Raw genomic sequence first — 13,603 nt, 5'->3', positions numbered from 1 at the left:
ACACCTCTCTATGTAGTACAGGCTAGTCTCTAGGATAACTGGGAATTCTAAAGCATCCCATGGTTGATGAGGAAGCAAAACGTTTTGACTTTTCTTTCAACACCAATTATTCTAATACTTGACATCCCTAATTTGAGTTGGTAAAGCAGTTATTGTGACCTGCATATCAAACATAGTTTGTGTAATCTTCTTTTAGCTGCCACAAAAATACCCTGTCTTATCATTGGCAAATACAGTGCCGAAATGTATGTTGTGTAAACTTGTATTTAGACTACACCAAAACAACTTTAATCAAGGCAATAAAGTTAAAAAGAGGAGCAAAATTAGGTAATAAAACAAGTGGCGAATTGGCCTGAGTTGTAAAGACAATGGTCATTAATAGAATATATAAGTTTGGTAAGGTCAGTGATTTTAAAATGTAAAATGCAATAGTTTTATAGGGACATGGGGTTAAACCTTTGTAAAGGTAGCTGTTTCAAATGATATCTCTGACAAATATCATAAAAACGTATTGGTAACTAAGCTATGTTTGGTTATTTTTCATTGGCAAATATGTATTTTCTATGGTGCTTCGGGGAAAGAGTCCGAAAAATAATGCATGCTGTTTATAAACTTTTTATTTGAAAATATTTATTTTGCTTTCAGCTTGGAATGGTTTTGAATGAAGTAATTTGAATGTCTGTATTTGTATTATGTGGCATAGGCAACTTTTATCTTAATATTTGATGTAATGCATTCAGTTTATTTTTCTGTTTTTTTATCTAGGATGAAGAGGAAGAGATCAAACAAGAGATTAACATGCTTAAAAAATATTCACATCATAGAAATATTGCCACATATTATGGAGCATTTATAAAAAAGAATCCCCCTGGGATGGATGATCAGCTATGGGTAAGCAATTATTTATTGTCTGAAATTAGATGTTCCTGTAACTTTTATATTGGTTACATCTTAAAGGACCACTATAGGCACCCAGACCACTTCAGCTCAATGAAGTGGTCTGGGTGCCAGTTCCCTCTAGTTTTAACCCTTCAGCTGAAAACATAGCAGTTTCAGAGCCGCTAGAGGCGCTTCCGCGATTCTCACTGTGATTTTCACAGTGAGAAGACGCTGGACGTCCATAGGAAAGCATTGAGTAATACTTTCCTATGGGCGGTTTGAATGCGTGCAGCTCTTGCCACGCATGCGCTTTCGGAGCTGACATCGGTAGAGGGAGGAGAGTTCCCCAGCGCCAAGGGAGCCCGGCGCTGGAGAAAGGTAAGTGGCTGAAGGGGTTTTAACTCCTTCAGCCCAGCGGGAGGGGGCCCTGAGGGTGAGTGGGACCTTATGACCCTATAGTGCCAGTAAAAGGAGTTTGTTTTCCTGGCACTATAGTGGTCCTTTAAACAATAAATCTAAGCAAATAGTTAACTCCTTAATGACCAATGAATAGAAAATATTTAGCATTATTCTAATCCATGCATGCCACCTATTGTTAATGGGTTCTTAAATGTAAATCCCCCTTTCCATGTCATTGCTGCTTTATTTTGCTTGTTCATATTATTTTTGAGCTTCCTAGGACAGTCTTGAAGATGAGAGAAATTTCAATGTGTTCTTGTAAAATGCTTACTAAATAAATTGCAAGGAATAGGGAAGAAATAATGTAGCCCTAATTTTTAAAATATGTAATCTAAGCCCTACTTCATCATGTACAATAGATTTTATTAATTAACAAAGTGCAATGCAACTAACTTTATATATTTGTGTGTTCCTTAACCCCTTAAGGACACATGACATGACACGTGTGACATGTCATGATTCAGTTTTATTCCAGAAGTTTGGTCCTTAAGGGCTTAAACAGATGCCACATATTCTTTAGTGTAAGAAATATAATGCTGGATTCCTTACACTATAGTTCCCTTATCCCCCTAATCCGCATGCATGGCGAGCTCTGCAAGTGCATTAGGCCCTTTCCATTGGAAAGTATTGCTCAATGCTTTTCTATGGGGATTTAACTGATGCTGGATATCCTCATGCAAAGCGTAAAGATTCACAGCCTCAGTTAGGCGACCAAAATTCACCTAGCATGCAGGAAGTGCTTCTAGTGGCTGTCTCATTCAGCCAATAGAGGCAGTCTTAGTCCTGCAATGTAATCATTGCAGTTTCTCAAAAACTTCAATGACTTACATTGCAGGACTAAGAGGAACGAGGAACAAGGACACTGGACCCAGACAACCTCAATCAGATGTAGTAGTATGGGTGCCTATAGTGTCCCTTTCAGCACTCTCTGTTGAATGCTTTACTTTTTATTGCGGCAAACATAAAAATGATTATTAAAGAAAAAAAATAATTGTAATGAAAACCATAAATATATATATTTTTTTTTCTCCTAGCTTGTGATGGAGTTTTGTGGTGCTGGTTCTGTGACGGATTTGATCAAGAACACCAAAGGCAATACGTTAAAAGAGGAATGGATTGCTTACATCTGCAGAGAGATCTTACGGGTACGTAATCAACCATATTTGCTCATGCACTTGCCCACATCCACCAGAGAAACATCTTTTTTTTTTTTTTTCTCTTTAGCTAGATTACAAGTTTGTCACTGTTACTCATTCTGAGGAACTTTAAATTACATACCAGCCTTATAAACTGTAAAGAAGCCTGCATGGATCAAGTGCATTGCTTCTGAACAGCATACGCTGAGGTCAAGGATGCAAGCTGGACCCAGCACCCACACTAGGGGATATGCACAGAATGCAAAAGCAAACTGCAATACCCTTTGCAATCCGATTTAGACATCAGCATTTGCTGTATGTGGCATTATGCCAACAACATAATCAGGGCCGTCTATAGCGCGGGGCAAACGGGGCAGCTGCCCCGGGCCCAGTTGCTCCTGGGGGGCCCAGAGCAGCTGCTCCGTGGGCCCCGCGATTTGGGCAGCCCCCCTTGGACCCGGTGGTGCGGCTGCACAGAGCCGCACCATCCCGCATGCTAAAGAGGGCCCCCGGGTGGCCCATGCCCGGTGGGCATGTGTCAGCAGGGAAACAGAAATAAGTGGAGCTTAGGTTTACCTTAATAAACAGTAGTATGATATGGGTAGACAAGGTACAATAGCATTAATCTGTAAAAATCAAACAAGCAAATCTAAGTGCAGATGGTTATTACAAAAATAGATTAAGGTGAATAGTAAATGGGTAACTCACAAACGTAGAGCCAATAAATCACTTGGCTCAAATGGTTAGCGCCTCAGGATCTTCTAAGGTAGATCCAACACCCTCTTTTTGTCTCCACTTGATCTCCTCCTCCTTTACCCAGTAGTTAGGAATGGATAGGAAAAAACTCCAATTTAAGGTATAGACAAAATTTATTTAAATGATAATTACCGTATATACTCGAGTATAAGCCGACCCGAATATAAGCCGAGGCCCCTAATTTTATCCAAAAAAACTGGGAAAACTTATTGACTCGAGTATAAGACTAGGGTGGGAAATGCAGCAGCTACTGGTAAATTTCTAAATAAAATTAGATCCTAAAAAAAATATATTAATTGAATATTTATTTACAGTGTGTGTATAATGAATGCAGTGTGTGCGTATGTGTGTGTGTATGAGTGCAGCGTGTGTGTATGAGTGCAGCGTGTGTGTATGAGTGCAGTGTGTGTGTGCATGAATGCAGTGTGTGTGTGTATGAATGCAGTGTGTGAATGCAGTGTGTGCAGGGCCGGTGCAAGGATATTTGCCGCCGTAGGCAAAAAAAAATTTGCCGCCCCCTCCCCCCCAATATGTCCTGACTTCCCCTCCTCCTCCCTCAGTGGTCCTTACCTCCCCACCCCCGTGTTCCTTCACCCCCCCCCCAGTGGTCCTGACTCACCCCTCCCCTAGTGGTCCTGACTCACCCCTCCCCTAGTGGTCCTTACCCTCCCCTCCCCTAGTGGTCCTTACCCTCCCCTCCCCTAGTGGTCCTTACTTCCCCCTCCCCTCCCATAGTGGTCCTTATCCCACCCCCTCCCTCTCATAGTGGTCCTTATCCCCCTTCTCCCTCCCATAGTGTTCCTTATCCCCCCCCATCCCTCCCATAGTGGTCCATATACCCCCCCCCCTCCCTCCCATAGTGGTCCTTATACCCCCCTCCCTCCCATAGTGGTCCTTATCCCACCCCCTCCCATAGTGGTCCTTATACCCCCCCTCCCTCCCATAGTGGTCCTTATACCCCCCTCCCTCCAATAGTGGTCCTTATCCCCCCCCCCTCCCTCCCATAGTGGTCCTTATCCCCCTTTTTTTGTTATTAATTTTTTTTTTATTATTATTATTTTTTATTTTATTTATATATTTTTTTTTTTTCGTCCCCCCTCCCTGCTTGATATATGGCAGGGAGGGGGGCTCCTTCCCTGGTGGTCCAGTGGCAGTTCAGTGGGGGGGGAGAGGGGGGCTGGCAGAGCTGTAACTTACCTGTTCTGCAGCTCCTGTCAGCTCTCTCCTCCTCTGCGCCGTCCGTGCAGCTCCTTCTATCAGCTCACACTGTAAGTCTTGCGAGAGCCGCGGCTCTCGCGAGACTTACACTGGGAGCTGACCGAGGTGCTGAACGGACGGCGCAGAGGAGGAGAGAGCTGACAGGAGCTGCAGAACAGGTAAGTTACAGCTCTGCCAGCCCCCCTCTCCCCCGGTCTGTATTATGGCAATGCAAATTGCCATAATACAGACAGTGACTCGAGTATAAGCCGAGTTGGGGTTTTTCAGCCCAAAAAATGGGCTGAAAAACTCGGCTTATACTCGAGTATATACGTTAATATCAATAAAAGATAAAAAATTGTTAAAAATCCATATAAAAGTTCGTATAAGATCAGTCCAAAACGCGTTTCGCCAGTACCTGGCTTCCGCAGTTGGTATAATGTTCTCTGTATCTTCTTTCTCTTTTATATGCTGTAGAATTGCCGGCATCTGCCGAACCGGAAATTGACTATGTGGAACGCATATGTGGTTAGTTGGAACGCACGTACACGCTGACGTGCGTGCGTTGGTCATGTGATCCGGCTGCTCTCCTCCCTTATTGTTCATGGAACGCAACATGTGCGTTCCACTGCCGGCAGTCTTCACAATCGGCTGTTCTGCTTCTTCTTTCTTCGTGGAACGCAATATATGCGTTCCACATCCGGATTGCCTATTATCGGCAAAGAGTCCTTAATTCTACTGTCCATTGGGTCTCAATGGACCCAGATAAAAATAGAACAGAAGGAAGAAAGAAATATGAAATCTTCATAAATAAAGAATATACAAAATATAAAAAATATATATATATAATATATAGTGTATAACAATACCAATACTTTATAAATACTAATAATAAACTCTCAAAGTCATACAAAAAAGGTTAAAACCAAAATGGATAAAATAAAATAAAAAACAACCAGAAGGGTAGAGAGAACTTCTTAGCACTATCTTAAAAGGCTATAGGGAGACCTCTTCATAATGAGAGACAGGGGGGACAATTTCACTATCTTGAAAAAGTGTAAACGACAGGGGGAAAGAAAAACTTTTCAATGGATGAGAAGCATTTATGGCAAGAAGTGGCACAATTCAAAATCTAAATTTAATCCGTGGGGGACCATAGTATTAAAATTAAAAATAAAAGTCATTTCTTCTATGCCAATTTTTTTTATAAAGTCTCCACCCCTCCAGTTATTTTTGACAAGTTTAAGTGCACAGAACATAAGACCTTGTGGGTTTTGGTGGTGACAGTGCTTGAAGTGTTGAGAGACACTATGTGTTTCGACTCCTTTCTTGATGTTTCTCACATGCTCAGAGATTCTGAGGCGCTAACCATTTGAGCCAAGTGATTTATTGGCTCTACGTTTGTGAGTTACCCATTTACTATTCACCTTAATCTATTTTTGTAATAACCATCTGCACTTAGATTTGCTTGTTTGATTTTTACAGATTAATGCTATTGTACCTTGTCTACCCATATCATACTACTGTTTATTAAGGTAAACCTAAGCTCCACTTATTTCTGTTTTATTTGCATGTTCTATGTTGTGAAGGTAGTAGGGATTCCTTCACTTAAGTGTTAGAGCTGGTTCTCACCTTACTGGTATTGTGTGCACCTTTCTTTTCTTGTACGAACAATGTGTCAGCAGGGGCCCGGTCGGGCGCTGTTACGCTTAAAGAGCGCGACCGGGCCCCTTCCTGTTCGTCAGCCGGCTGTGAGGAAGTGAGTGCCGCGCGTCACTTCCTCCCACCGGAGATCAGAGCCGCACAGGAGGAGAAAGGCAGGGAGGAGGGGAGTTTCAGAGGAGAACTCCCAACTGCCTCAGCCTGCCACTGTTCCCCAGGGAAACCACCCTCCAGAAAAGGTAAGGGTGGTTGGAGGGTAGCTAAATGTATGTCAGTATGTTTGTGTGTGTATGTCTGTCTGTGTTTCAGTGTATCTGTGTGTGTATATCAGTATGCCTGTGTGTGTCAGTATGTCTGTGTGTGTGTCAGTATGTCTGTGTGTGTGTCAGTATGTCTGTGTGTGTGTGTCAGTATGTCTGTGTGTGTGTGTCAGTATGTCTGTGTGTGTCAGTATTTCTGTCTGTGTGTGTGTCAGTATTTCTGTCTGTGTGTGTGTCAGTATGTGTGTGTGTGTGTGTGTGTGTGTGTCAGTATGTGTGTGTCAGTATGTGTGTGTGTGTCAGTATGTCTGTCTGTGTGTGTGTCAGTATGCCTGTGTGTGTCAGTATGCCTGTGTGTGTCAGCATGCCTGTGTGTGTCAGCATGCCTGTGTGTGTCAGCATGCCTGTGTGTGTCAATATGTCTGTCAGTGTATGTGTCTGTATGTGTGTCAGTATATCTGTCAGTGTATGTGTCTGTGTGTATTTATGTGTGTCTGTGTGTGTGTGTCAGTATGTCTGAATGTGTGTCAATATGTCTGCCAGTATATATTTGTGTGTCAGTGTATGTGTGTTTCAGTATGTATCTGTGAATGTTTTAATATGTCTGTCTGTGTGTGTGTATGTGTCAATATGTCAGTGTGATTGGGGGTTGGGCGTAATTTGGGGGTTGGTGGATTGAGAGGGTCGCAGGGCCGAGGGGGCCAAACAAAATTCTTTGCCCAGGGTCCTATTCATATTATAGACGGCCCTGAACATAATATTTCTATTCTTCTTGTATTTTGGGAATCTGTGTTTCCAAACATTCCAGCAGATTCATTACAAATACCCACAATAAGCTCTGAAACCCCAACAAAGACAAATATATTCAGATAGCATTGGCTGTGGGTTGAAACATTATTTTTTCATCATTGGAATTAATTTGGTGTCCCTTAATGAAATGTTTTGGAATTAAAAAAACAAACAAACATTTTTTAAATAACCATAAGTTCGGTTACCTCGGTATGACTTAAACAGCTTTGGAAGCAGTGGCTTTGTTTTAACAGTGTACTTTTTAATTTAGATGATGCCTGTTACCCGGGTCATATCTACATATGATACTTAGTTCAGAGAAGGGCTACTAAACTGGTTCATGGATTGCAGGATAAAACTTACCAGGAAAGGTTAAAGGATCTTAACATCTATAGCTTGGAGAAAAGACGAGATAGGGGGGATATGATAGAAACATTTAAATACATAAAGGGAATCAACACAGTAAAGGAGGAGACTATATTTAAAAGAAGAAAAACTACCACAACAAGAGGACATAGTCTTAAATTAGAGGGACAAAGGTTTAAAAATAATATCAGGAAGTATTACTTTACTGAGAGGGTAGTGGATGCATGGAATAGCTTTCCAGCTGAAGTGGTAGAGGTTAACACAGTAAAGGAGTTTGCGCATGCGTGGGATAGGCATAAGGCTATCCCAGCTATAAGATAAGGCCAGGGACTGATGAAAGTATTTAGAAAATTGGGCAGACTAGATGGGCCGAATGGTTCTTATCTGCCATCACATTCTATGTTTCTCTATACGCCCTGACAGGAGAATATTGTGCATGATGCTTTATTTTTCTGTTTGTATCTCATCAGTAAATAAGAAAATATATGTGATTATTTATTTGTTCTTGTATCTGTATCAGTTATTGCTGTCTTATACTTATACTGTGTATGACTAGTTTCATGAAGGGAAAAAAAGAAAAACATCAATAAACATTTATTAAATATAAAAAAGTTATAGTTTTTAGCCATTTCCCTTCATATTTTTGTCATACATGTTATTTAAAAAGAAATAGAATCTATGTTTCTACACTAAGAACTCGCAGTGAAGGTGTTAACAGTCTGCATCTGCTTGTTCTGCTTATTCCTATACAACATCCCACATTTATCTTCATTTTATATATCTTTAATTAAAATGAAAAATAGTTTGATCTTGATGCCAAACTTGTGGGTTTTAAATTTTTTGTATTTATTTTTTTAAAGATATCTCCTGCTCTCACCAAGAATGGAACAACATTGTTGATGTGAGATATTGAATGTGGTTTAGTTTCTGAAGTGGGAAATCAATATCTGTACCTTGGCAGAAGAGCGTACTGCATTGATTATTCTCCACATTTATTAGCTTTACTGATATGTAATGAATTAACTGTCCTATTTATAGCAAAACATTGATTCATCCTAAATGTGTATAACTGCCTCCAAGAGATTGTGCAGGGCGTGATTATATCTGCAAAAGCACTATGTGATTATCCTGCATTATGGAGAATTTCACTCATCATATGAAGTTTAGTGAGTGAGATAGCATTGTCTTTTGCTAGGTATTGAATGTTTTACTGGATCGGTTGCGCCTCAGTCTCAGCCATAATTTAGTTAGCTACTGAGAAATGTCAATACTGTACACATGTTACATGAGCTGCCTTTTATTTAAATTGACAGATTATGTTTTAGAATCCCATACTAACTGGATGATGACATCATCCATGCAATTATTGAATGGGTAGTAACGCAGAGATCACCTCCATGCAGGGTCATAATCTTGGCTACTAGTGGAATATAGCTGTCGTGGTCAGCCTGAGATTAGTGATATCTTCTCTCTTGAGCAATACCTGTAGCCATTTGAATGATACAAAATACAGAGTAAAGAAACGGCGCAAAAACAAAAAAAGAAATACAGTTTTAGATTTCAGACGGTTACTTAAAATCACCTGTCCTTGCAAACAAATATGGAGATTCAGTTACATCACATGGTCATGCTGTGTTAAGCCCACCACTACGTCACAGTACCCCAATATCGGTGGGTCCTACACTAATTCTAACATGGTAGATTTACATGATAACTTCTAATCATATCAGAAAACAGAAATGTACAAAAGAAAAATAGGGGCGGCGCCACAGAGAATAGCGGGATATAGTCACTGTTGGAAAGAAACTTTTTGTTTCACACCAAATGTTGTCTTTATGGTATATTCAGTAAATATTCAGTAAAGTAAAAACATCCAATAACGCGTTTCGTTGTTGTGGCTTTCTCAACTGGAGCAAAGAAAGTTTCTTGCTCCAGTTGAGAAAGTCACAACGGCGAAACGCGTTATTGGATTTTTTTTACTTTGTACTGCAATAAAGGAATCCTTTTTGGACAAATACATCTAGGTTTGTGCCAATTTCCTTTCTTTTCTTTTCGTTTATATTTTTTACCTGGCTTTTTTTAATCACCATTCTCAAGAAATCCGAGGTGGGGATCATACCACCAGAGCCGATACCACAGAGCAGTCAGCCTACTCTATGCTGTGTGAATATATTATATATATATTTTTAGACTTTGTTTTATCTTATTGAAATCACTATTTTTAGCCTTCCTACCTTTATTGTCATTTGAGCTCCAAGTAACCCAAAGATTGAGGATATCAACACTATATCCCGAAGTGGGGATTGTTCCACTAAAAGCGCTAGATGCTAGAGCTGGCCATAGCTCTGCCGAATGTAAGTGCATTATTATTATTCCACTATAATCACTTTATAGGAGACATATTGTACTATTTGGTCCTCTCCCTCCTTCTTATCTCCATTTTATATGACCAAATGCCGGAGTGACTGACTATAAGTACCATTCCCAAGCCTCAGGAGTCCACACCTGCCACTGAATATACCATAAAGACACAATTTGGTGTGAAACAAAAGTTTCTTTCCAACAGTGACTATATCCCGCTATTCCCTGTGGCGCAGCCCCTATTTTTCTTTTGTACAACATTTCTGTTTTCTGTTTAAAGGGTGAGAGGGATCCCCTTTATTGTGGTTGCTTCCTACCCACTGACATATTAGCACTGATCCTTCTTTTGTATATTGTTGTTCTAATCAGCTGTAATAACTGCCGCTTGAATTTCCACCATCTCAAATGGGTCTTAATACAGACATAAACATTGATCTATATAAGCGTATAATGAACACTTGATGTTTAAGAAATAAAAATAGCTTAATAAATATTCAAAAGAAAGACTCAAGAGTGCACTATATTCCTCTCGTATATTGATGGTGCTGTACCTGAAATTAAAGTATAGCTGCATTTTTCCTGTTAAGCAATTTTGACCTTACATGTGAAATCCACTTTAAGTTCTGTGTGTTGTCATTGCCTTGCTGCTTGTATGGGTCTGTGAGGAACGCAGTAAGGAGGGTGCAAAAAGGTTGAGAGTTTTGACAGAGAACCTGGGTAGTAATTTTGTTGCAAAACAGGCTGTAGCCATCTTGGGACCGCTTACAACCTTTTCCCCTTGGGGACAAGTACAAACAAATTACCTTATTTGGCTCACTAATGGAGCTCTTTGTGAATGGTCCTACTCACACTTTAATAAAAGGGAAGGTGTGGCAGATCATGTATCCTCCATTATTTTGACTTGTGCAGAGTAAGAAAGCCTTCACATAGATCTGTGCATGCCTCAGTGATACAAATTCCACTTCTTGAAACTCCATTGACACCAATGCCTCCTCTCATTTGTCACTTACAAATGGTTTTATTTTATACATACTCAACATAGTCTGGCAGGTTGAATTGGCCCCAGATATGTTTGTTCGGAAAATCTCCCACTATGTCAGTTCAGGCCTGGAAATCATTGTGTTACAGCCACCAACCCAAGCCCAAACCCAACCAGCGTTGGACTAACAAAAATGCATAATCGCAGCCAGCTGGCCCACTTCTGCCGTATCCCCTGGTTGCTTTTAATCAGGAGAAGAATAGTGCTGTAACAGTGCAATCTACAAACCCACGAACTATGTGTATACTAGCAGCCATGCTGGGTGTGGGGGTAAATTAACCCTCACATAAGTGTAGTAAGGTACTAAGACAGTTTATCTGTACCCTATGCAGGCAAATCAATCACTGTGTGCATTTAATGAATATCAGTAGTGCTATTGTATTGACAGGTCTGAGAGATTTTCCTCAGTTTTCCATTTCAAGGAAAACAGCTGTCTGGTCACACAAACTAGATGCTAGAAGATGAGAAAATTAACCAATTAGTATGTTGCTTTCTACATGCTCCTCTGGTAAAAGCAGCAGGGAGGATGCACTGACCGGTAATCATAGATGTGCAACTCTAATCACATGTTGGATAAATCAAGGGAAAAAAAAACAGAGGCTCCATGTTGTGAGTAACTACATTAATACAAATGCACCTTAGGAACACTCCAAGCACCATAACCACCACAGCCTGCTTTTATTGGTTATAACACCATCACACTCCCCCTTTCCCCACAGAAAGGAGTCAGACTGTTTTATTAGAATGGTTTGGCGCCATACCTGGTGCCTGCTGGGCACCGCTCCCAACCTCCTCTAATTCTTCACTGAGCTAAGCTTGGCAGTATAGAGCTGGGCTCAATGGCTGAAAGAGATCAGCTGACACTCTCAGCGATGAGTTAGTCCTGCACTGGAAGACCTAGCTCAGGAAACATAATGGAAACTCTTGAGCAAGAGCTTCTGTCTCTTTGATCTGTAGAGGAGGCACGGAGCAGACACAAGAAAGACCCCACTTAAGATGTCAAACTGTTTAAAAAAAAAAAAAAAAAGTTTAACTACTTTCAATGGAGGGAGGTGTGCCAGGGCATTCATGGCACCATAATCCCTATAGTACTTGGAATATTCCTTTAAGAGAACAGTTCACAAAGTATAGTTTTACAAGGCTACTTAAAATCATCTGTTTTGAAGGAGAATTGTCACTAGTGATGTCGCAAACACAACATTTTTGGTTCGCGAACGGCGGACGCGATCTACCGCAAATGTTCGCGAACCGCCATAGACTTCAATGGGCAGGCGAATTTTAAAACCCACAGGGACTCTTTCTGGCCACAATAATGATGGAAAAGTTGTTTCAAGGGGACTAATACCTGGACTGTGGCATGCCGGAGGGGGATCCATGGCAAAACTCCCATGGAAAATTACACAGTTGATGCAGAGTCTGGTTTTAATCCATAAAGGGCATAAATCGCCTAACATTCCTAAATCACAATGGATATGGATTGACACCTGACATATGACATATTGACACCTTGACATATGGATTGACACCTGTCCTCAGAGACCCTGATACACACTGACACAGAGCAGAATAGGGACTGTTCCCCCTACATAGGGTCACTTGGCAGATATGGATTGACACCTATCCTAAGGATCCCTGATACACACTGACACAGAGCAGAATAGGGACTGTTCCCCCTACATAGGGTCACTTGGCAGATATGGATTGACACCTGTCCTCAGAGACCCTGATGCACACTGACACAGAGCAGAATAGGGAATATTCACTAAATACAGGGAAATATTCAGTAAATAAGGATAAGGGTGGGGGACCTACTGTCCTCCCCCCCGGCCCCCACCCCTGCGCGGTGGGTGGGGGCCATAAATCACAATGGGGGGGACCTACTGTCCTCCCGCCCGCCCCCACCCGTGAGCGGTGGGTGGGGGCCATAAAAATAATGGGGGGGGACCTACTGTATGATGTTGTATCGATCAGGTAGTGTAAGGGTTACGCCCGCTTCACAGTGACAGACCAAACTCCCCGTTTAACGCACCGCAAACAACCGCAAACAGTCCATTTGCACAACTGCAAACTCCCTATTTGCACAAGGTTGGATACCAAGCTAGCCATGTCCGTTCCTTGTCCTCACTGATGTCATTGAAGGTCTCTTCCTCCACCCAGCCACGTACAACACCAAGGGTCCGTGAAAGTATGCTAATAAACTGAAAAAAGAAAAAATCTTCCAAGAAGGAGATCTAAAACTGGCATAGGAAAAGGTTAGACAACTATAATAAAGTGATACCTACAAATCCTAGTGAGCATAGGTGTATAATAGAGGGAGAAAGGGAAAGCAGAGCAATGCTTCCTAATACTGTGGTTAGTACCCTTTGTTAAAGTAAATTGAGTAATGGACAAAAGTCTTTATTGTATCATTTATAAATAACAAAAGGATACTATACTCATTCCCCTATAGTGGCTAATTGTGTAATAATGGTAATACTATTACCTATTATATAATATTGGCAGGGGCAAGGAAATTCCCTCTAAATAGATGGGTATAGGCAGAGAGTATGGAGACCGGAGTGATAAAGTGTCAATAAGGTGATATAAAGTTAAATGTATCACAGACACACAGCCACCCTTTCTCTTAGCTAGTTTCCAGAAATGCTGGATAGGTAGAAGGGCTATAAAGACTCAGAGAGGTCTAAGAAGAATGCTCTAAA

The 13,603-nt window shown here is 41.1% G+C and overlaps 1 protein-coding gene across 14 annotated transcripts in view; it reads left to right on the top strand.

The window, feature by feature from the left end:
* Window positions 1-13,603, top strand: part of TNIK (TRAF2 and NCK interacting kinase) — a 269,661-nt gene that overhangs the window by 124,176 nt on the left and 131,882 nt on the right. For all 14 annotated transcript variants that reach the window (XM_063442666.1, XM_063442663.1, XM_063442669.1 and 11 more), the window contains exons 4-5: window positions 766-891; window positions 2,373-2,483. In XM_063442666.1, coding sequence (XP_063298736.1) covers window positions 766-891; window positions 2,373-2,483 — 237 coding nt within the window. The remainder of the gene's footprint in view (window positions 1-765; window positions 892-2,372; window positions 2,484-13,603) is intronic.

This window comes from Pelobates fuscus, chromosome 2, assembly GCF_036172605.1.
Source record: "Pelobates fuscus isolate aPelFus1 chromosome 2, aPelFus1.pri, whole genome shotgun sequence".
Lineage (NCBI taxonomy): Eukaryota > Metazoa > Chordata > Amphibia > Anura > Pelobatidae > Pelobates > Pelobates fuscus.
The sequence above is the reverse complement of the archived record's forward strand: the minus strand, read 5'-3'. Positions and strand labels throughout refer to the sequence as shown.